This window comes from Paramisgurnus dabryanus, chromosome 17, assembly GCF_030506205.2.
Source record: "Paramisgurnus dabryanus chromosome 17, PD_genome_1.1, whole genome shotgun sequence".
NCBI lineage: Eukaryota > Metazoa > Chordata > Actinopteri > Cypriniformes > Cobitidae > Paramisgurnus > Paramisgurnus dabryanus.
In genome coordinates this window covers 23806524-23832259 of record NC_133353.1, presented here as the reverse complement: position 1 = coordinate 23832259, position 25736 = coordinate 23806524, and the positions used below count along the sequence as shown (strand labels likewise).

General features: G+C 37.7%; 2 protein-coding genes across 7 annotated transcripts in view; both read right to left on the bottom strand.

Moving 5' to 3' along the window:
* eml5 (EMAP like 5) overlaps positions 1-11297 on the bottom strand; it is a 133843-nt gene extending 122546 nt beyond the window's left edge. For all 6 annotated transcript variants that reach the window (XR_010544413.1, XR_010544414.2, XM_065288563.1 and 3 more), the window contains exon 1: positions 10817-11297. Coding sequence is in view for 4 of the 6 variants with exons in the window: in XM_065288563.1 (XP_065144635.1) it covers positions 10817-11013 (197 nt within the window). In the remaining 2 variants the exon portion in view is untranslated. The remainder of the gene's footprint in view (positions 1-10816) is intronic.
* Positions 11298-14421: 3124 nt separating this feature from the next.
* Positions 14422-25736, bottom strand: part of itpk1b (inositol-tetrakisphosphate 1-kinase b) — a 68948-nt gene continuing 57633 nt past the window's right edge. The window contains exons 7-11 of the mRNA XM_065288567.2: positions 23102-23142; positions 19792-19957; positions 18883-18950; positions 18600-18762; positions 14422-16397 (exon numbers count right to left, since the gene is read on the bottom strand). Of these exons, the coding sequence (XP_065144639.1) occupies positions 16078-16397; positions 18600-18762; positions 18883-18950; positions 19792-19957; positions 23102-23142 (758 nt within the window). The 3' untranslated portion in view covers positions 14422-16077. The remainder of the gene's footprint in view (positions 16398-18599; positions 18763-18882; positions 18951-19791; positions 19958-23101; positions 23143-25736) is intronic.

The following is a 25736-nucleotide window of genomic DNA, read 5'->3' as shown; positions in this document are numbered from 1 at the left end:
AGTCTAGATGTTGGGGCGTGTCTGATGCCACTTTTGCTAATTTTTGCTAAAATGGTTTGTGCACCAAGCGCACGGTCGAAAAGGGTTGTTCATATTCTCCTATGAGCAATGGGTGTGTTTTGGGCGTAACGTAACGTAAACTGAAAAACTAAGCGGAGGAAGAAGACCCCTAGTTTAAGAATTATGTTAAAAAATTGTGTTGTTTTCATTTTAACTGAAATGTAATTTTTTTGGATTAAAACCTTTAAAAGCTGTTTTCTTTCAGTCATTGAAGTACAAATAGCAGGATTTTAATTGCTGTAGCTAAATGTATTGATTTCCTACATAATCATTGTAATCTTATAAAATAATTTGCAAATTTGCAAGAAAAGGTTTGTACTCTAAAAATACAAACAAGAGATAAAGAATTTACAAATGTGCGGAGAGCCAAAGCGTTTCAGCACTCGGTCAGCGCCTTGGGATTTTTAACAACGTGGGGCTAAACGTGAAAATGATAATTGAGCCGGGTTGAAACTAGCAAAAGACCCTTGGGTCGCGCATTGCGCCGGGTGTATGATAGAGCATTTAATCTGTTGAGCATTTAGTTTAGTTGAGCAAATTTCAGCAAATTTTTATATTCCAAAAACAATATAAACTGAAAAACATGTATACCGTGAAATATACAGTTACCGTAAAATAAAATGATTTATTCTGTGAAATGAATTTTTTGTCATACCCCTACCATTGAGTGTAATAAGAGTCATAAAAAATTGTCTAATTTGCATAACCGTAAATACTGTAAAACACTGTAGAAAATCTCTATCTGGCCTCTCTCAATCTGCATATGAAAGCACTCGTCGAAGTCAAAATGATGCGATGGCCAATCAAATCAAAGAAGGTCAATAGTAGAACTTCAGTCTAAACGCTAGAGTATAGCATTACCTAGCATACAGTGCTTACCCAGCAGTCACAACTTTGTTTTTAGCATTGTAACAACCTTGTAATTAATTTAATGAGTACTTTAACTCTACCCCCTCCAAGCTTTTTTGAAAAGTTGCCTGGCAGCATTTTTTGTGATTTTCACAAAAGTTTCACAAAATGCCTTCCAGGTAGGCTTGCCGCGATGATGATGACAGAAGCCGCTTGCTTACTCATTTTTGTTATAATATACATATACGATGTTTAATATAAGCGAGATCATTTTGTTGTTCTGTTTTTCATCAAGAAAAATAATAAACCCATCATTCAAGCAGCGCTTTATGGAGAAGTACCCGGTTGCTCTGCTTGGGACTGGCGGGTTCTGTGAGAATTACCTGCGCACATTGACTCAAGCACTTTATTAAACCAGCTGTTGCACTCACATTGCACGCAAATTCATACGCGATTTAACGCAGCGTACGCAAGCACTGCATTTAAACAGCTGCGTAATTCAAAAGTAAATGTGCACGTCTGCATGCGCATTTATAAGCATTTATAAGCCCCTCCCACCCGATGAACCTTTGTGACACGCCGATTAACTGGTGGGAAAATTCTGTCACCGCGGCAACCCTACTTCCAGGAAAAAATTCTTCTAAAAATATATAAACATACAAATATATCAAATGAAAGAACAGACCATCTGCTTTCAAACAAACAATAAACAAACAAAAATTTCATCCTATCTATATTTTTTCTGTGCCTTTAAACTCTTTAAAAAAAAATTTGTTAGAGATCAGTTTCAGAATGATTATTAAAACACACACAGAGTGTAAAATTTTAAGTTTTTTTAATAAATTGGGATCCATCTAGTGGATAATCGCGGTATTACAGACTAACATGAAAACTCATCAGGGACGCATTTTTCATGCAAATGTTTTCTCTTAATTGACGAGATAACTCAATGAGTAAATGTAACATCACAGTCAATGTTAGGTTAAGATTGGCCTGTTTTCCAGTGTTATTTTGCATGCACAAGGTTTACATAAAGATGATGAAACAATCGTGTTTGAGGCCATGTCATTACCATGTATAGAACTCTTATTATTCATCTTTGTCTAGCTAATTACAGTTTTACATTTTACGGCACTTTTAAGGTCTACGTCAAAGACAGAACAACCAAAACAACTTTGTCTCATTGACTTCCCTGTAACTGGACACATTTTTCTTGCAGAATCCAAGACCATATTGGCCATATTGTCCAAAACCTTCATCAAAAAAACATTCATCAACAATATTATTATGTGTCTCACATACTGTATGTCTCAGATGTATGGCTGCTTTTCAGACAGCAGTGATTTCTGCCTCTAAAGAAGGTTTTCCTCCATAAGCCATAATAGCAATCGTTCAATCACGTTAGGTGGAGAGCTGCCAAGCCCTTTGACAAAACGCTAACAAGCCGAGTCCGCCCAGAGGGGCTTATGTAGAAAGTATAAAAATTTGACATTTAATCCCTGTGGCAGTTGAAACTTCAACACACATACAGTACACAATAATCAAAGTCGAACCCAAACCCTTGACTGCCATTTGTGCAATGTACAACGCACATGATCTGTAGTAAAACTGACAACCCCGACTACAAACACACAACGTCACACGCTCTCACACATTCAAACACTCATTGATACTATAAGAGTAAGAGCATCAGAAGGCAACAGAGATTAAGGATTACAGTGGAAATGAGCGCACATGGCATACAGATGAACTCCAGCAGTAGAAATGACCGGGAAAGCTCCCATCTGATTAGGTCACGTGGTTTAAGCGAGACACAATATCCACCCCATCCCCCCTTGAGCGATGATGTCAGTCCGTCACACATGCTCATGTGGCTGGCAATACACCAAGCATCTGGCAAATGTTGCTGAAGTCACCTAATCCCTGTTTTAATAAGAAGTGAACCACTTCCACAGCATTCAGCCTTCAAAATCTTTCTGACAAAAACATTAATCCAACACCAATAAAAACTACAAGGCTGTTTAACCTAAAAAGTGCACCAGAAAATCCACGCAGCAGATAACTGGGGACAATGTTTTTCAGTCATTTTTCATCACGCTTCGTATCCACCTCTATTAATTTTTTGAACACCTGTTTGTAAAAACAAACAGCCATTGCGTGAGAAGCATGCACCTGTCTGTGAAACACGTATACTCATTGCATTTTTATTGAGAACGTAAGTTCTTTTTAATTGCTAGAACAAAGTGATTTTCATGTTTGCATTCATGCAGTGATGTACTCAAAAATAAAAAAAGTGATCCAGCATCAGCACCATGTCTAAAGTAATTGTTTTATCTGAGCTCTAAACTTCCAGTTTGATTTGGATGTGATGAGAGAGACAGACTGGGTGCTATGAAATGATACAGTAGAACAGAACTGTAAATTAAAATATTTTACATAGTGTGTGAATGCAGTTGTATGTCTTCAGTGTCTGTAAATAACCACCCTATAAAGGTAAAATCCACCCACTAAGTCCACCCACTAAGTTTCTTTATAATTCTCATAAACCTGAAGCAGTGTCTGAATCTGAGATTTTTCAGATGATGTCAATGCCGGCAAGCCCGCCCACCCACCGAATTAAAGGCTTTTTGGGAATGCTAGTAGTTTTGAGCTGAAATTTCACAGACACATTTTGGGTACACATGAGACTTATTTTACATCTTTTTTTTAAAGGGGCACAATAGTTCCCCTTAAAGGTACATTGTGTAACTTTTAGAAGGATCTAATTACAGAAATGCTATATAATATATTCATTATATCAGTGGTATAAGACCTTACAGAACGAACTGTATTATTTATTACCTTAGAATGAGTCGTTTTTATCTACATACACCACAGGTCCGCTTACATGGATGTCGCCGCCATATTTCTACAGTAGCCCTTGATGGACAAACAGCTCTACATAGTCCCTACATTGTCTCAGACAATGACATGATTGTCCTGTAGTGTTACTGTAGCTTCACTATGCTATTTTGAAAGGGAGGAGTAAGCTGTGAACTGAGCCATTGGTTGCAATTCAGATTCAAAACTAGATGTCGCTAATAATCTAAAGAGTGGACCTTTAATTATTCGGTCAAAAGACCATGCAAAAAGCTGGGTTATTTTCAACCCATGGTCGGATCAAAAAGACACAAACCCACTGTTGGGTTATAAATAACCTATGCTGGTTTGTTTTGACCCAAAATATCAGGTTTTATTAACCCATAGTTAGATAAAAAAAAATTACAATTTTGGTTAATTTAACCCAACGGTGGAGATTGTACTTTTTTGACCTAACCATGGGCTAAAAATAACCCAGCATTTTTTAGGGGCTGTTCACAAATTGGGTCATTTGCACGCTCAAGTTCGTTATTTCAAATGTATGAAGCAAATCCATATGGAATGCTTTATAATGGAAGCAACGCGGTCACGACGCGCACACGGTGTATCACACGCTCGTTTTCCAGGCGCAGCCACATCGAGTTAAAAAATCTCAACTTTTCAGAATGCCACAAGCATGGGACAAGAACCAACCAATGAGCTTCCTTACCTTTTTCATAACTTTGAAACCTTAGCAGAAACATGGAGGAGCAGGTTATAATTGTGGTCCAACGACAGACGCCTCAGGAGCGCAACTGTCTGAGCGCTTTGACAAAAGGAGAAAGTGGTGCCTAGCATTTTAAACGCGTTTTTAGGCACGATATGTGAACTGCGCATTAATTAAAAAAAGGAAATCAGTAGGGGTGGGAATCGCTTGGACCCTCATGAATCGATTCAGAATCGATTCTTAGGGTCCCGATTCGATTCAGAATCGATTCTTGACGTACTAATTTGCATATCTGTGACGTCATTACGTCGCATTTGCTTTCAAAGCCAGGTTAATGATTGCGCTTTTGCTAGTCTCTGAACTGTCATATACTGTACTTTAATGCAACTAGGGATAAATAATGTCATTCTTATATACATACATGTGTTGTTTCTGTTGTAAGACATTAAAATCAGTAAAAATATTAATTTAACGTGACATATTAATTCTATATGTTAACCGGCATTAACTTCCACGAACGTTAAGCGTCTAATCATCATCATTATACACAGTGATTGGCAGTATTACTGTATTTATATAATGCAGCGCACCCAGCGACTGAATAACAAACTATGTGCATATTTTTACAGAAGTATATTCATGTTATATCTAAACAGTCTGCGGATGGTTTAGGGCAGGGGTGTACAATACGTCGATCGCAAAGGCAATGCCGGTAGATCGCACAACTGCTGCTCCACGCGCAAAATTGTCATTATGGTCTTTTGGAGTATGTGAAACATGCAAGGTCTTTTTGAGTTGCTGCGCCTTTCTTCTCAAATGTGTTTTGCCATGCCACTGCAGCTCAGTCGTCTTTAACTTCCAAAATTCACATGGATGCGCATTCTTGCCTCACGCAGATCCTGATTCACACGCACGGTGTGTGTGAGCGAGCAAACGAGAGGGAGAGAGAGGCAGCGTAGCGCTGATTTGTATGCTTCTAATACTGTTAGTTTCACTAAACCGCATCTCCGCTATTTTAAGGAGTACTCGACATGTACGCAAGGATTTTTTTTAAAACTCCTCAAAAAGAATAGAGTAATGGTGACAGCCCTAAATTCAATGTAGAGATATATGCAGTATAGTCCTACAAGCATTTAAAGTGTTCTTTCTCTTCTGCTCTTGTAAGCTCGGCTATGCGCTCTTGCAGGGCGCGCTCTCTTAAGTTGTCCGTGTGCATCACCGCTCCCCCAGTTGAGTTCCGCCTTTTGGTTCTGATAACGTGACGTTATTTTGTAAACTAACATTTAAGAATCGATTCTTGACATTTGTGAATCGATTCAGAATCGGCCCACGTCCGAATCGCGATTCATCTAAGAATCGATTTTTTTGCCCACCCCTAGAAATCAGCCTTAAACTCACTTGTAATTAGTGTCTTACGATGATGTTTAATTGTAACAAATTCTACTGATATACACTCACCTGACGGATTTACACCATACTAATACTGTGTTTGACCCCCTTTCGCCTTCAGAACTGCCTTAATTCTACGTGGCACTGATTCAACAAGAGCTGAAAGCATTCTTTAGAAATCTTGGCCCATATTGATAGGATAGCATCTTGCAGTTGATGGAGATTTGTGTGATGCACATCCAGAGCACGAAGCTCCTGTTCCACCACATCCCAAAGATGCTATATTGGGTTGAGATCTGGGTACTGTGGGGGCCATTTTAGTACAGTTACCTCATTCTCATGTTCAAGAAACCAATTTGAAATTATTCAAGCTTTGTGACATGGTGCATTATCCTGCTGGAAGTAGCCATCAGAGGATGCGTACATGGTGGTCATAAAGGGATGGACATGGTCAGAAAAAATCCTCAGGTAGGCCGTGGCATTTAAACGATACCCAATTGGCACCAAGGGGCCTAAAGTGTGCCAAGAAACACCCCCCACACCCTCAAGGTTGTGCGTGTTGTGGCTTCAACAAATGCTTTGCTGCATACCTCGGTTTTAACGAGTGGTTATTTCAGTCAAAGTTGCTCTTCTATCAGCTTGAATCAGTCGGCCCATTCTCCTCTGACCTCTAGCATCAACAAGACATTTTCGCCCATAGGACTGCCGCATACTAGAAATGGTTGTGCGTGAAAATCCCAGTAACTGAGCAGATTGTGAAATACTCAGACTGGCCCGTCTGGCACCAACAACCATGCCACGCTCAAAATTGCTTAAATCATTTTTCAGTGAACAGGTGTTCCTAATATCCTTTAGGTGAGTGTATATCATTTGACAAAATTGCCAAAGTAGTAGTTTTGTTAGGATAACATCATAATTTTAATATTTTTCTGGGACACTTTTATACAAGAACTTAAAAAATCATTAATGAAACACTACAGTATAAGGGACCAGAATCGTTGTAGGTGGAATTAGAATCTGTACCATAATTAATAAATCTTAATTTTAAAGTCTTAAAATACATCAGGGGCCGTATTCACAAAGCATTTTATCTTATCACTAAGAGTACTCCTAAATCGCACTAAAAGATTTTAGCTAGGAGTTTTCTCTTAAAAGTTATTCACAACGCCTTTCAGACCTACTTTTAGTAAGGAAAAATGATAACTCCTAAACTAAGAGTGAGTCTTCGTTGCTACGGATGACGTCAATTCTCATGCACGAGCTGCCTCGCAATGACCACGGTGATTGGTTGTTAGATGACAGGGCTGTCACGCGGAACATAACACAGACGCACCAAATCATGGAATTACAATATCGAAATATGTCTGTGTCCTATACAAAATAATAATTATAGTAATGCCATCGAAATGCACATATAAAAGAAAAGTCGTGAATTAAATTAAATTAAATCAAGCCTAATACAAATGAAAACCGCCAATTGCCTAATAATAAAACGACATTACATGAACACTTGCTTGATTAATGTACATCCTATTAGCCTAAATAGACTACTTAAAGCAAGGAAATGTTGCCCATATTAAAGAAGCCTGCCTAATGTAATAAATAAATGATGGTGGAACTCGCCAAAACGAAAAAGAAAGCCCAAATGGATGCAGGATCAGTTACTGCTACTGGCCCAGTTGGTGCTGGACAAAAGAAACGTAATAAAAGGGAAATTCGGCACTGAGATATCAAGCAAAACTAAGCGTGAGACATGCGAGAAAGTGATGCGCGGGTCAATGTACAAAACAACTGGCTCCCGACCAACGTTTTCAACTAACCCGCTCGCAACTCGGACCGCAAAAAATAAAAAATAAATAGTGTACCCGACCCGCTCCCTGGCCAGCATTTTTTTTGCAAGTAGTAATTGTTTAATAGTTAATTGCCATCTTTATTTCAAACAACCCGACCGAACGCGACCCGAATATTTTTGGATGACTCGTGACCGCGGGTGCCGCATGCATCCGCTCATTTCGGATCAACCCGCGCATCACTGGGGAGAGGATTTGTTGCAGATCAATGCAGCATTCCCGCTTATGTCGCGGACCCCGGACGAATGCGAGAGGCGGTGGTATATGCATTATAATCGCAGTAGAGGGTTGAGATTGCAGCCTTTAAACAGACTAGCATGGCAACAGGTATGCCTATAATATTTAATATTTAATATCATTATTGTTTCATGTAATTCTAAAAAACTTCCTGCTTGTCATGAATGTAATGAATTATGAAACAAATGTTATAAACAATATGATTACATTAAAGTGTGCTTTTAAGTAGCCTATGTGCAATGCTTTTGAGTTGGTGAAACTGTCCATGTTAAGGAGGATCAGCACCTAAGACATTTTAAGATCTTTTGTGAATAGGTCTTAGTGAGTTAGGAGTCCTCTCGACTTCTTTTAAGCTGTCCCAGACTTAGGTGCTACTTTTAGGGCTAAAATGCTTTGTGAATTACTCTTAGTGAAAAAAATTAGGAGTCCTAAATTTAGGAGTGACACGCCCATTATTTTTAGGAGTTGCTCCTAAATTCGCCAGTTAGGAGCTACTTTTAGCCTTAAAATTCTTTGTGAATACGGCCCCAGACCTATAATAATATGTTCTATTTTAATGGATTAAATGCTTCAGTGTATTTTGTTTAAAGACTTTATTCTGCAGTTTTCAATTTTAATGTATTCTCACTTCATCTAGAGGAAATTTGCATTACAAGACAAAGTTTCACATGCTTTTGTAGGCGCTTGAGGCTGTTTTCATAAAGTATGACATTAATGCAGAATTGGGACAGATATCAGCAGTGCTTAACACGGCCCAGCATGATTACACAAGTTCCTTAAAAGTGTGAATTCAGACCAAATCACCATAGGATAAGAACAGCATGGCTGTTAAGTAAAATAGGGTCTCTCACCCTCCGCCTCTCTCTCCCTCTCTTTCACACAAGCTGCTGTTCAACATCTGTAACTCAACTTATCCCCTACCTCCCACTGAACATTTCTCAAGGGCAAATATAAATGGATACAAACCAGCTTCACTACCAGCTACCAATGCAATGCCAACAGCCACTCAGCAACCAATGGCTTAAAAACCTGTGGCTTAAGTTTGTGACCTGGTATAATTGTTGTATGTTCCCTTATAGAAGTAGGTACATGATTGTGCCTTCTGCATTTCATATGAGGCTTCCAATAATTGTATTAGCAATCGTCTTAAATAATATCTCTCTATTAGTCTCAACTGATGTACTTTAGGTGTCTTGTATAGAATGTATAAATGCAATTTACTGGTGCAGTATTGTATTCTTGCTTAACACATGACTGCCTGTGTATTAAAACACTTGCATTGAAGATTAATAGACTAATAGGTAACAGTGCACTGCTGTCATATAGATGCATCTGATATGCATGAATAGCACATAATGGCTCTATCAGAGAGCCAAGCAATGGGTCACATTCTGATAGGCTACTGAAGTAATGAATGAGACCCTATGAGACATCTGACACACATGCACACATAGCTCACTTGGAGCCAGTGAATAAACTGAACAAAGGCACAAATGACATATTGCAGCATATGCATAAGAAACTAAGCGCTTTAATTTAAGCATTTCAACAATCATGGTATCTATATACAGATGGATACGTTGTGTCCACAAACCCATTCACAGAGATGCAAGGTAACCAAGGTCAGTTTCGCTGTCATTTAATTAATAATGGAGAATTGAGGCAGATGACCGGCGGCGAGGGCAGATCACCACCCCCTCCAGCTCTCACTAAAACACCGCACACGTACAACACACAACTGACACACGCACAAACGGACTAACGACACACCCACTAACACAGACGCACGCACACCCGCGCACGCGCTCCTGTAGGATGCCCTAACCTTGATGATCATATAGCGCACAGAATGACGATGCCTTCCATCAATGCACGTTTATCCTTAAGACATTACAGAATTATCATTAAGATTGACACATCCTTATGACCACTAAATATAATTTATATGGACATTTAATAAAAATGCTATTAATTTAATAAAAAAGTCCTGCAGTTAGGTATTACATTTTATGCTACTATTCATTTACATTATAGCTTTATTTACATATCCAAACAAAAAGCAATTTACATTATAATGTCACACTTCAAAAACTGGTAGGCTATCTGTGCTATTCAACAGTAATTATTTTTAAAATATTAACTATTAATTCAACCAAATTTACTTCCTAGCTTTAAATGATATAAAACGGGTTAAATGTTATATTTTATACATTAAGTATTTAATTTAAGTTCCATTTTTGATAATTTCACAGCACAGCGAACCTATCAAAACTACCACGACTGGTAATGAGAAATGTAGGCTAAAGGTGAATTTAACACAGCCACATCTAGACAAACAACCTTTAAAGGAGTGTTAAAAGCGCATCACAAAGGCAGTTAGACTGAGCTCGACGAAGTGAACCAGAACGCACGAACGCGTTTTAAAGTTGAACTACTTTAAACTTTACGCTCATAATACATGAAATGCTGAAAAACGAGACCCTACGCGCGTGTGCGTATACCAACATCTTAAAAAATTACTCAAAAATGCGTATCATCATGTGAACGCGCCTTGTAAGTTGCTGAGGAGCTGTCCAGCACGCGAGCTTCCTGAAGGTGATCGGGAGATCAAATGAGCGTGACGGGGATCACCTTCCAACAGCCTCGCGTGCTGGACAGCGCCTCCACGGATCAACTTTACCCTCAATATCTGCATTTTGACGAGGTTGGGGTTTAAATAGGCCTACAGGGACAACGTCCATGTATTAACAACAATTGTTGACCACTTCAGTACTTTCCGTGATAGTTTCTGTTCATTTGGTGGGATACATTTACCTCGATACACGCGCCGTAAATTTCTTCAAAAGCGTAACTTGGATGTGCCTACCTGATAATGTCATCGTTGTGTCCCAAATAAAATTTCTGTTTGTGTTCCCGTGTGTTGTACACAACTCCGACGCCGGCGACAAAGTAGACGATCTCCTTAGCGGACGTGTAGTACAGGTTGTTGCGGCACTGGTGTCCTCGGTAGCCGTAAACCCACTCCAGTCGTAGATGACAGTTCGGTGCTGTTCGGTCAGCCATGTTCGGACGGGGTTTGCAGCGAAGCGAACAGCTGGTGTTTCTTCATTCACCGTGGCGACGAGCCGTCATTCAGTCCCGTTTATCCACTCAGTTCTCTAGCAGCGCAGCTTCGTCCGGTCGAAGACAAACAAATCGACGACATATTTTTTTGTGAAGTACACAACTTTAGGCTGTTTGCATAATGTTGGTGCAATTTTTTTGTTCTGTAAATCGGCTTTGAATCTGTCGTGTGCTACTTGTGACATGTGCGAGGCGTGAAGCTACTCTCCGTACTTCTGTTCGGACCGGTGGCTTTGCTCTAGTGACATGTCAAAACCTGGGAACAAGGATTTTTCGCATTAGTTAACTGGGGCCGGCCAATGATTAGCGACGGTTGTAATGGACAGAACGTCTGACCAATCGTGTTTTCAGGATCACTTGAGGAGAAAATGTGTGGACCAATGGCAGGAAAGAAGAGGGTGGCGTTGTTTCTAAGCTCTGCCAGACATTTAGCTCAAATAGTAGACTGTGTCTATGTGAGTCCTTCACATATTTACATAATAATTATCCGAACCCCTGGCTGTATTCCTGCAGTTTTAACTGTACTTTGCCCATTTCTGTTTTTATGTCAAATAGATTAATTGCTTTAATTGTACACTATCAGAAAAAGAAGTTACTAGGACGGTATCTTTGTATAAATACTTTCTAATATATACCATTGAGGTACATATATGTACATCTGAGGTACCAGTATGGTTCTCAAACTTTTTCGGCATGCGACCCCCCCTTGTGTAGCTACGGTGCATCCCTTCATGGCTGTCCCAAAGAAAATGTATGACATAAAACATTACAAAACTTAACATTTAAATGATACAATGTTGTGCTGTTGTATAGCCTTATTTTTCTGAGGTTTATTTATTAAATTTATGTATTTTATAAATTGTTATCAAACTGGGGCCCCCCAGGGGCCATTATGCACCTTTTATGTACAAAGTGGGGAGTGAAGGCGCATGTGGTCCGATGCAACAGACGGGCTACTATAGCTGAAATTGCTGAAAAAGTCAATGCTGGTTCTGATAGAAAGGTCTAGTGGAGTCCATGCCTCAACGGGTCAGGGCTGTTTTGGTGGCAAAAGGATGATCTACAAAATATTAGGTAGGTGGTCATAATGTTATGGCTGATTTGGTGTATATACAGTATACACACTTTTACAAAAACAAAACGGCTCCTAAAATGTTATTTATCTGGCTGTATGGTTCCATATAGACACTCACATAACCTTTCTATTGCACAAAAGTTTTTTTTATAGTGGAAAAAGGTTTCTTAGACTATTAACAGGTGAGAAAGAAATGGATTCCTAGAAGAACGGTTCACTATAAGGTGCTTTAAGAAACGAAAAATGGTTATTCTGTGGCTTTACTGCAGATAAGCTTGTTTAACGCATTCATTTTGTAATAGTGTGAGTGTATTCTGTACCTTTTTATCATCTTAATGGCAAAAACTGCACTAAAACGCAGCAGCACACCTCTTAGATGTCAGCTATTTGTTGTACCATTTCCATAGAACAAATACACTCACCTAAAGGATTATTAGGAACACCATACTAATACTGTGTTTGACACCCTTTCGCTTTCAGAACTGCCTTAATTCTACGAGGCATTGATTCAACAAGGTGCTGAAAGCATTCTTTAGAAATGTTGGCCCATATTGATAGGATAGCATCTTGCAGTTGACGGAGATTTGTGGGATGCACATCCAGGGCACAAAGCTCCCGTTCCACTATTGGGTTGAGATCTGGTGACTGTGGATTCCATTTAAGTACAGTGAACTCATTGTCATGTTCAAGAAACCAATTTGAAATAATTCAAGCTTTGTGACATGGTGCATTATCCTGCTGGAAGTAGCCATCAGAGGATGGATACATGGTGGTCATAAAAAGATAGACATGGTCAGAAACAATCCTCAGGCAGGTCGTGGCATTTAAACGATGTCCAATTGGCACTAAGGGGCCTAAAGTGTGCCAAGAAAATACCCCCCACACCATTACATTAATGAGAAAATTAACAGGTGTTACTAATAATCCTTTATGTGAGTGTATGTTTAATACTCTGTTTGATGTTCACTATCTATGTGGTTGCCCCAGCAAACACTACTAAATAAAGACACATTGTGTACTGTAAATTGAGTATTAGTTATGTGTAATTACGCATGTAGTTTGCAAATATGAGATCCAAACCATGTCAGGGAAAAATATTTATAAATACAAGGAATTTAGTTGGTAAGGATTATTTTTCTATTTGATAGCACAATAAAGGCAAAATTACAGAGACAAAAGGTAAAGCTGTATCAAAGGCTGTCATTATCCCTATACCTCTTACAGAGCTAAAATCATTTAGGTTATACAAAACACAACCTTAATCTGAACACAATTCACATTAATCATATAAACCTATTCCAAATATCTTGGAATAAACACCAAGGACAAGCAAGAGGCTGAACATCCAATGAAAATAAAGGCAGACTATTTCTTCTGATGTTAACATGGCTTATGATCTTTAACATTGCATTTCAATAACAGCCTTTGCATTTGTAGTCCATAGCAGTGAAGCAGACATTATAGAAAAGCATAGTTTCCCTATGAAAAAATATTCATTTTAAATATGTTACATAAAAATGGACCCCTTCAGGACAAGAACACCAGCAGTCAACATAAGGTGCTCATGGTTGGGAGGATGGGTTTAAATGCAGTTGAAGTACAGTAGATGCTGAAAACTGCCCTGCATTACCGCTGTCCTAATATACATTACAACATTGCAAGTCCACTGTCTTTGTGTTAATCTTCGTTACGCTCACAGTACAAAAAACTGTCGTTGGTCATCAAACACTTCTCTCTTAATGGGCACTAAGTATGTGAAACTTTTATGACATCTTAAAGCTTAACACTAAATAATAAGGTTGTATTTCTTAACATTACTCAATGCATTAGCTGACATCTTTGTTAATGTTTGTTAACGCTAATACAGTTATATAGTATATAAATATATTAACTATGTGTTAGTTCATGGTGCATTAATTAATGTTAACAGTTACAAACTTTTGATATTAAAAATGTATTAACTCTTTCCCCGCAATTGACAAGTTATCTCGTCAATTAAGAGAAAACATTTGCATTAAAATGTGTTCCTGACGAATTATGTTAATACCGCGATTATCCACTATATGGCGCACTTATCCAATTTATAAAAAACTGAAGCAAAAACGTTATTTACTCATTTTAAACTCTGTGTATGTTTTGAAAATCGTTCTGAATCTGATCTCTTAACAAAATTCCTTCAGAAAAATGAAATTATTTCAGCATTTTGGTAAAAAATTTTGTTTAAAAAAAAAAAACCATAAGCAGAAAAAATATAGATAGAACTAAAGTTCCCCCCCCCCGTTTTGTTAGTTTGTTTATTGCTTGTTTGAAAGCAGATGGTCTGTTCTTTTTGATTTGATATATTTATATGTTTATATATTTTTAGAAGAACATTTTCCTGGAAAGCATTTTGTGAAACTTTTTTGAAAATCACAAAAAAGCAAGCGAGCAATTTTTCAAAAAAAAAAAAAAAAAAGGCTGGCAGGGAATGAGTTAAATGCTGAAAAAAGCATGAACTTAGATTAATACATGCTGGAGAAGTATTGTTCATTGTTAGCTAATGCATTAGCTATCTTAACAAATGCAACCTTATTGTAATGTGTTACAGTTTTTTAAAAGAACTTGTGCAAAAAAGAACCGAAAGCTGCGGTTTTCAACAACCCCAAATCAAATAATGATGTTATTAATTTGTATCAATATCTAATTCTTTCACCACATGGTTTTATTTACAATTTTTATGAATTAGTGCTAAATGAGTCAATCTTTTGAAACACTTTATGGCTGTTAACACATTAGTTTGATCAGTCTCCAAATCAGCAAATTATTTAATGTTACCTAGCTAACTGTATGTCTGTGTAAAACTTAAATACTTTGTATTAATTAGTCATTTTTAAACAGGTTAGCGATAAAAACAAAATTATCAATATTTCCTTCTAAAGCAGGAATGGTAAGCGATTAACCCTTTTACAAACCGATGTCTCTTTCTGTGCAATTAGAAACAACAACAAAAAAATGACCCGCAACATATACATTAAATCCATCTTTTACAGTTTGTTCATATATTTGAAAGATATGTACTAATATGAAGCTTACTGTGTAGTCACAAAAATGACTTGTACTGGATCAAATACAAAACATTAGAACTTTTTAAGGACGGTCTGCTTAAAAAAATTACGCACTCACGTATGTACACACACACACACACACACAGAGGGAATGTCAAGATATCCTCTTGCAACTGTGTAATTAAACTTAACACCGACAAATAACAGAATGCTGATTTAGCAACATGTATGTGAAAAATTTCAGGTGTCAAGTTGTGGAAGTACGAAATAATCACGGAGTGTCAGAAAATCAGACACGGTGGCATTCAGTCTATGCAAGCTGCATGCTGTTCCATGTGGCCTTCATTTAAGAGCAGGTTTGGAGACGATGCCCAAGGTCTTACACTGTGAATCATCACACTATGGGACTGCCACTAAATATAGAACACAAAAACATTGTAGGTGTCCGGGCGGTGTGAATATTGTGTGTGTTCAGTGTCAAAGACTGCTAAAGTTAACCTTTCTGTATGCAACTAGAGTAACCATTTTCAGCTCAAATGTCCGATCATACTAGTGTGTTAAGTCGACTCAACTTCCACTAATTTCCCTACTTTGATTCAGAATAAAACAGATTTAAAAAATACCACAAATCAGCGGATCAATATTGAGTTCCAGAAAGTTCACATTACAGTACTGAGTTATTGGACTAAAAAGAAAGCAAATAAACTATTAAAAAAAAACATAGGCGTAGGAGAAAGAGGCCAATGCCCATTATCAACATCATTACAATTATTCCCATTATAGTTTATTTGTGATTACAGATATATTATAGTTATTATTGTTATTGTATATTATTCACTTTGTCTTCACAATTTGTTCAAGGAAAGGCTGGGGGCTCAGGGGCAGTCATTGCGACGATGCTTTAGTGGCAATTGTGGACACGCAATGCTGCTGGAAGTTGGGGGACATGGCCGGGTTGCAGCCCAGTCTCTGACAGGGGCCCTTTAGACCACCCTCCCCCTCCACAATCCAGGGGCTGCTGTCCGACTCCTTTGCCAGCACACTGCAGCACTCCTGGGATGGGGCACAGCTACGCTCTCCTGCACCTAAAGTGGATTGGTGGGTGGAAGGAGGCGGAGCCAACGGATCGCTGGAAGAGTGGCCTTGAAGGACGCTGATGATGTGGTTCAGGAGGTCATTGAAAAACTCGGGAACACCCTCATATCCTGCATACAAAAAAAGAGCAGATCTAAAAAATGTATGACACTTTAAGCTCAAGAAACCAATGCAAGAAACCAAATACAGGAAATGTGTATAGTATTAAAAACTGTATAAAAGTTTAAACTGATGTGTTAAGTTTTTAGGGTAAACTCCCCTTCCACTTGAGCAATAGCAGGAAACTGCAGGATCTCTTAAACCTACATAAAATTGAATCCAAATTTTTTTTAATTTGAAAGAAATTAGTCTTTTTACTTCATTCTGCTCAAAAACGCTCAAGATGTGTTTAGTGCCAAGAGAGGTCACACTAAACACTGACGATGCCTAAAGAAGACATTTAGTCCTGAAAATAATTTTTTTGTACCCGTTTTTTCTGTTTGTATCTTAATAAAATATATTGAAAAATAAATATGGATGGACATTAAAACTTCTAAAACAACAAGACTGGTGGTGGTGGCCTAATGCTGCGTTCACACCAGACACGGTAGAGGCGGCAAGCGCAATCAATGTTAAGTCAATGTGAAGACGCATTGACCCGCATCTGGAGGTTCCGCGGCGCGGATGAGGCGTTTAGCGCGGCGTGGAAGACGCGCAAATGGTGCTTTTGTGCATTTTGCGTTTGACGTTAAAATTTTTTAACTTTGGCGGATTTTTGCGCCACGTTAACCAATCAGGAGCAGCCCCGCCCAGAGTCACTCATTTAGCATGAAGGCTTGATATTTTCCATGAGCAGTCATCCGGAGCTATACGACACAAGTTCTTATTTCTATAGAGACAGTAATAAAAAGGACCTCGCTTGGAAGAGTGTCAGTGAGGACATTGGGCAACCTGGTAAGTTGTAAATACACATTTCACTTTTAAGTCGCGTGACGTTTATCGACCTGCGGCGTTTATTTTCCCCCTATAGTAAGGTGAGTAAATACAAACCAGCCAATATCAACATCAGCCATCCTGCAAACAGACAACCGCATAGCACTTCCTCCTCCCACAAGAAGCGAATTTTGACTCTGATGCGCTTCAAATGCTAACTTTTTCCACCCGTCTATTTCGCTCTACACGCGCGAATGCATTCAAACGGCAAACTAGGCGTGGTAGACACGATTTTGACGCCTGAAACGAGGTTGGTGTAAACGCAGTATTAGACTTTTGCACAGTACTGTATATGTAGATTTTAATGGGGGGAAAAAATCAGTAAAATGGCCCAATAGTAAGGATACAATTTTTCAGATTTCTGTTTTAACATATTAATATCTGAAAAACTTTTGTCCACCAATATGAAGTTCTGCAACAGGTCTATGTTCAGTGAGTCTCAAAATGTATATGACCTGACACATATTACTCAAAGAACAAACGCCATAAAACATTTAGTTATAACATTTTAAATTAAAATATTTAGTGACTTCTTCATAAAAACATCAACAATACACACTAAAGTTAAAAAAGTGAAAAATCATAATACGACCCCTTTAAAATGTTTCATGTAAGGTGTTTTTTAAGTTTAGTAAAGTATTAAAAATGTAAGAACCTGGCACAAAAATACAGTGGTGCAGGTACAGCACGTGTGCCCTTTTCTGATGACGAAAATTGTGTCATGCGCACCGTACAGGTACCCTTGCGTACCATAGACTGTAAAAAAATATGGACAACGCACAATCGCTCTCTTTTATTGGTGAAAAGTGAAGCCACCAGTGTCCCGATACGGCGCTGACATCTTGGGTCTTGAGTACCAAAATCAAGGCCCCGCCCTCGCAGAATGCGCATATCACACCTGTCAATCATGACGTGACGCCACCTTTTTATAAGAGTAAATAACTAACTAAAAACAAACTTATTTTAAAAGCAAACACTTGAATTTACATCAGCATGATAAAAACTACAGTAAATGACAGAAACCAGCTTCGAAAAAAAGATAATTGAAGTGTAATTAAATTGTTTAGTTGGTCTCAAGTCCCAATTAAATAACATGGGGGAGGCGGGGTTTATGAGCTATACTGGGACCAGTCACTGGGGGGCGATCGAGACATTTTGTCTTCACTTTTCAGGGCTTGTTCGGCATGCTTGTTGCACATAAAAAATGGGCTATACTTCGGCCTGTAGTCTGAGCTGGTGGAGGCGGGGACTCTTCATGGATTCCACAAATACCCAATAAAGCCAGGGTGTCGAGTGTATAACGTGTATTTAGTAGGATGTTTATGTGGAGAGATACGCACCGGGGAATGCATTGATGTCAATGACTGCGTGTTGGCCCGTCTGGTTGTTAATGATAACATCAACGCCAAAAAGCGAAACCCCCAGAGATTCCCGCAGAGATTTACACAGCTCCCTGATGACATCATTATTAGGTGGCTGAGATACACCTTCCACATTGTCTCTCTAACAAAACAGAAACACAAGACGTATAAATTCAGAAAAATTTAGACTCAATATCAATATATTAAACAACGTATTTGTTTACTGGTATAGATGCCTAAACTTTGTATAGAGAATGCTTACAGATGTGAGGTCAGACGATGACTCGGGCTTGGACACGTTGTGGCTATTGAAGAAAATTGCTTTTCTGTCTGCAAAGGTGCAAAATAAAAACCCAAATTAGTATGACACACAAAAAAACATGTTCAGTTCAGCAAAATCACTTAAATAAGAGATGAAGTGTAAAAGTGCAAGTGCGCAAAAAGCCACTAGACAGCAGCAGAGACTCGTGATTGAGTGCACAGATTTACTGGGCTTTAGGAGTGCCAGGCAAACAGGGAGAGGGAGGGGGGAGAGAGACAGAGAGAGAGAGAGAGGAAAAGAAAAACAAAAATCTTGTGCCCGAAGGACCCTGAGATTTATAACCTCCACTCAAATAGCAATAAAAACGATTGATTTAAAGTGAGACAGCGATCTACCACTCAGCTTTCTTTCTTTATGCAGACACAAAGTCACAAGCTAATATTTATGGTGTACATCTATTAATCCTCAGAGATTTCGCTCACTAAATTTCCCTTTTAATGGATACGGTAAATGCCATTGTTGCTTAAAGAAAGAGCAAAAGATGTTTAAAGTCACACACACACACCCATTTTACACCTCAACAGACCATTATGAGCAGCTAAACCTGTATAGTAACTATCCGACATCATGCCACTCATTGTTTTTATATTGCATATAATTACACCTGTATTACTTATTTCAGCAAAGAGCTGTTCTCATGAATTTGCATTAAACTAACAGGTTGCACAGCCTCTGACCGCAACTGTTTTACATGGAAGTCCACGGAAATTAGCATATGCCAACGTATTTTACAGAGGCCTTAGTCTCTGCACGTAAATCATATAAGCAGAACTATCGGATCATGGTTGAAAAAAATCCCACAGAGACTTTCATGGACATTTTGCTTTGAAAGAGATGAAGCCCACTTACCGGATGGTCCAAAGGGGAAGTTCTTCAGCGATGGTCTCTCCACCACAGTGTACGACTCGCCGACCACGAACACCTTATAGAGCACAGCGTTGTGGTTTATGAAACTCTGAATAACACAAGGGGGCTTTACATCCTTTAGGTCCTCAGCACCGAAAATTATAGCCATCTGCACAGGGTCAAAGAGAGGAGAAATGATAAATCTCAATGCCCTGTTGTTAATATCAAGCACAGGGGCTAAAACTGAATGTCACTTGGCGCCATCCTATGAGCTGTAATGCTCTTTTATTTTTAAAATATACCTCTTCTTGTCCAAAATCTTGCATTGCCCAGCATGCTTAATGGAGAAGGCAGAATGTATTTTAACAGATATATTGAACAGAAAAAAATACTATAAATAAATGCTTCAAGTTCATACTGAATTCAAAAGCATTTTAAAAAGTTTAACCAAACTAAAAATATGATTTACTTTAAGTATACTAGGTATTTATATCTATATCAAAACTGGGTTTCTGGGAATTGCAGGAAATTAAAATAAATTAACAATTAAAATGTAAACAATGTGCAAAGTATTTTAAAAAAGTGCACGATTAATAAAGTTATTGGATTTAATAGTAGGCACTCGACTCTGAATCTCTGAAATGAATCATCATATAGTTTGAATCTTCTGCCTGTCTTTACATAAATACAAACACTTTGTATAATAATCTTCGCCTACAGTCTTGCCCGTGAGAAACAAAAACTCAGACTTGGCCAAAGACACTTCAGCTAGTTAGTGTGTAAACATCATGTCGAAAAAAACAGCGTTTTCAGCTGTAAAGGCAAGTTTGTTTTCACTACCAAAGGATAAAGATCAGTGGTTAAAATGACTTTTTCAAGTAAGGGTTTACTAAACGTTTGGCAATGAAAGAGTTCAGTCCCCAATTTATTTGGAACAACATGCATCTCCTAACCACAACCTGTAAGTATGATTATTACATTATGTGTTTGTTTTCCCCGAGTGTTATAAAATGTCTAGTTTACAGTAATGTCTTATTAGTAAGCCGCGCTAGCAACGCATGTTGCAGTTAAACTACTGTTTAGCTGTGGCCCAGTTAGCTTACATACTTGCTTAAATGAGTGTAAAAATATTTGCGTCTGTCGTCGTTTTATAACTTGGACTAATGATTAATGATGTGTATTGATGTTGGTGTTTAAACGCTTATAATACTGTCAGTGAGTGACGTTAGCAAGCGGCTAACGCATTTTGCACTACTGTTTAAATTTTTGCAATGGCCCGGTTAGCTTACATACTTGCTTAAATGAGTCTTAAAATGTTAGTGTCTGTAGTCGTTTTTATTGCTTGGATTAATGATGAATAATGTGTATTGATGTCGCTAATGTCTTCTTAGTAAGTCTGTAAGGAGACTGTGTCAGTTGACCAATTAGAGCAGAGTAGGCTACAAAAGGGTGGGGTTACGGCAGAAGGACTCGTTGAACGGCTTCACACAATTCGTTTGGGAATCTCTGAGAAATGGGGTAATATAAAATTTATATTTTGAGAAAATTACAGTGTTTTTTACCTTGCATGCATTTAAACCTTTTGTTGGGGACTACTTAACAATATTATGAAGCTTAGAAATTGGACCTGACCATGGCACTTTAAATTCTAAAATGTTTGTTTAAATACTTAAACAAAAGATATATTTTATCTGTTTAATCTAAATGTCATGTTCCATTACACAACTCTACAATAAGTTTTCTATTGATGTATGGTTTGTTAGTATGGGACAATATTATGCAAAGAAAATCTGGAAAATCTAAAATATAAAAATTAGAAAATCGCCATTAAAGTTGTGCAAATGTCCGTGGCAACTTCATCCATTCACAAAAATATGGTTTTTAAATAATTATGGTAGGAAATCTACAAAATATTTTCATGGAACATGATCTTTACTTAATATCCTAATGATTTTGGCATGAATTGTGACCCATACTATGTATTTTTGGCTTTTGCCAGGATGGTTTTGTGGTCCAGGGTCACAAATACGTTACCAATAAAATGTAATTCCCAGATAAAGACCAAAAAACAAATAATAATAACAACAACAATGTAAAATGCAATTGAATCACTAAAATAAGTTGTCTATTGATGTATGGTTTGTTAGTATAGGACAATATTATGCAAAGAAAATCTGGAAAATATAAAATATCAAAATTAGAAAATCGGCATTAAAGTAGTGCAAATGTCCGTAGCAACTTCATCCATTCACAAAAATAAGGTTTTTAAATATTTATGGTAGGAAATCTACAAAATATCTTCATGGAACATGATATTTACTTAATATACTAATGATTTTTGGCATGAATTGTGACCCATACTATGTATTTTTGGCTTTTGCCAGGAAGGTTTTGTGGTCCAGGGTCACAAATACGTTACCAATAAAATGTAATTCCCAGAAACAAATAATAATAACAACAACAATGTAAAATGCAATTGAATCACTAAAATAAGTTGTCTATTGATGTATGGTTTGTTAGTATGGGACAATATTATGCAAAGAAAATCTGGAAAATATAAAATATAAAAATTAGAAAATCGCCATTAAAGTTGTGCAAATGTCCGTAGCAACTTCATCCATTCACAAAAAATAAGGTTTTTAAATATTTATGGTAGGAAATGTAAAAAATATCTTCATGGAACATGATCTTTACTTAATATCCTAATGATTTTTGGCATGAATTGTGACCCATACTATGTATTTTTGGCTTTTGCCAGGATGGTTTTGTGGTCCAGGGTCACAGACACGTGACCAATACGTTACCAATAAAATTTAATTCCCAGATAAAGACCAAAAAAAAATAATAATAATAACAACAACAACATAAAATGCAATTGAATCACTAAAATATTAACTTAAAATGTAAGGGGGTACTTCAAGTAAATATTTCAGGTCAAGGGGGTTCGGCTGACAAAAAAGTTTGAAAATCCCTGATCTATATTGTAATGCTAAACCCAAATAAGATCAATTCATTCATCTGGTTCGTCCACTGTCCAGACAAGCTCCCAAACTCAACACCAGGTGTCACTATAACAAGGTCATTTATATTTTAATGAAAAACTTTATTAAAAAAAGTTCTCCATCTACTATTTCACATAACATTTTGAATTCTCTCTACTTTTTCACACTCCTACTGTAGTTTGCTAGTCTGCACACATCCTCTAAAACCCCCCCTGATAAGAAATTATAAAACAATACATGTTTATACAGAGAATATGTGTGTGTTTTATTACTTCATGTCCTCTCTGTAGTCACAGAAAGATGAGCCTTACCTCATGGGAGTTTGTTCCGTGAGCCACACGTGTTTTGCAAACTGAAAGAAAAAAACAGAAAAAAGAGGTAGTGAATATGTCCATTTAATAATAAGACACTTGAATAAGTCAATATGGCAGTGATGAATGCTTAATACTGACTGTTTGACAGACAAGGGATTCCCTCATAATACATGGTTATGAAGTAGTTACAGGTTTATTCTACACTACAGTTCAATATTACTTCGTCCAATAATTTAAGCTTTTACAAATTGCTTGGTATAGCAAAAAAAGCAGAAAAAGACAAAAACCTTTGTATTTTTACATTACAGCAAACACACACAGACAGACAGAGAGTCAATAAAATCTTGTAACTTAGTCCATAAAAAACTTTTACAACTGAAAAGCTCCATCAAAATTTACAATATTACAGACTCTCAACCGAGAAAGAGACTACTGCCCAACACTAACAAAAGCTGAGACAGATGCAAGTAATCACACTAGGGCTAAAATATATATCGAGTTTGGGAAATATATCAATATTTTTATATTAAAGGGGCACTTTTTTGAAAATAGGCTCCTCCAGAGTTAAATTAGATTTTTTTACCGTTCTGGAATCCATTCAGCTGATCTCCGGGTCTGGTGGTACCACTTTTAGCATAGCTTAGCCTAATCCATTGATTCTGATTAGACCATTAGCATTGCGCTCAAAAAGGAACTAAACTCTCATTCTGGCGTAATAATCAAGGACTTCCTGCCGTAACATGGCTGCAGGAGGTGGAATGATATTACACAGCGCCTAAAAATATTCCCCTTAGTAACTTTCAATAGCAGGTGACTATTTTCGGGCACTGTGTAATATCATTGTGCCTCCTGCAGCCATGGTACGGCAGCAAAGTCCTTGATTATAACGCCAAAATGAGAGTAAAGTTCCTAGCTACATCAACCCAGAAAATCATAACTTTTAATTTTCTGTCTGTCTCAGCACACGCTGTAACCACAGAAGTGTCAAGTTTTAAATAGGAAAAATATGGAAACTCTTTGTATATTTTTGAGCGCGATGCTAAATGGTCTAATCAGATTCAATGGATTATGCTAAGCTATGCTAAAAATGTTACTACCAGACCCGGAGATCAGCTAAAAGGATTCCAAAATGGAGAGTCCCTTTAAAGATCTAGCGTGAGGCAATACAGTATTTGGATGTTATGAGCACATCTGTACAACATCAAAGGACACATGAGTGGCGCAGGGGTCCATGTGACTGCAACATAAAGGTCCAAGTAGTCACAGGGGACACAAGTTTAAATGTGATCCACTGTCGTTTTGCATGTCATCATTTATCTAATTCATCTTGGGGGATAAGTGCACAAAGTCAATGAGGCATTTAGCGGATTCTGATAACAAAGCAGTATTTCTGAAAGGTGCAAGAACGATTTGAAGTAAAGGTATTTGATTAACATAAAATACATGCCAAGATCGTCCGGTCAATATCATTATCTCATTTTTGACGGAGGTGGCCTTTAGCGGTTTTTGCATCTGAGCTCTTCAATTCCATTTTGTTTTCTGAAGATGTCAGGCCATACGCAAGCGAACACAGGGGCCAAACACATAAAAAGGAACAATAAAACAGTGCTCAAATTATTCTGACTAAAATAGTTGTTGGATATTATACAAGCCATGTGTAGAATTTTAAAACCGGTAAGTGTATTTTTATGATAGTAGTATCTGTAAAGTGACTATTATAATGGGGCAATCAGATATAATGACTATGCTGAAATGAGTGAATGTGTGTTCCTCTTGGTGCATTTTCATTTTTTTATTTAAGGATTTTAACTTCTGCTTTAAAAACCTATTTTGGTTTAAAGCGTATATAAATACAGCGCTTGAAATAAGTATTGAACAACACTTCACTATTTTCCTCAGTAAATATATTTCCAAATGTGTTATTGACATGATTTTTCACCAGATGTTGGTAACCACCCAGGTAATCCATACATGCAAAATTGCTTTTTAAATACTGATAGTTTTCAGCTGTTGTCTTGGCTTTCCATGCCTTTTTGCACCTGCCTTTCTACATGTGTTCAATACTTATGCCCTGTGTGATTTCACATTATTACACATAACTTAATTTTTTAACTTATTTGTTTTGGTTTCTTTGTATGTATGGATCACTTTGGTTGTTACAGTACCAACATCTGGTGAAAATTTCATGTCAATAGCACCTTTGGAAATATATTTACTGAGAAAAATAGTGACGTGTTGGGCGATATGCCCCATTTTGAGATCGTCCTATCGTCAGCCTGTGAGATCGCCAGTACACGATAGTATCAGGGGGCGGGGCAGTAGTTTACTCATTTATATATTTGTTCATTTTTTACTCATTTATGACAAGTCACTCTATTGGTGGACAAAATATTGGTGTAGCAAGGGCAACACTGTGATGACCGCAACTTTCTTAAAACTGATGCCATTAATACGAAAGTTTTAAACCCATGTGTGTAACCTCTCTAGTGCAAGGAAATGTCAGAGCCACGTGTATTACAAGCTCATGTCCGAGAAGGAGTATCATGCGCGTGAAAAGTTCATGTGCTAAAAGGAATGCATTAGGGTCCGAGCAAGAGTCCAAGACGTGCGCATTAAGCCCACGTGTATGCGA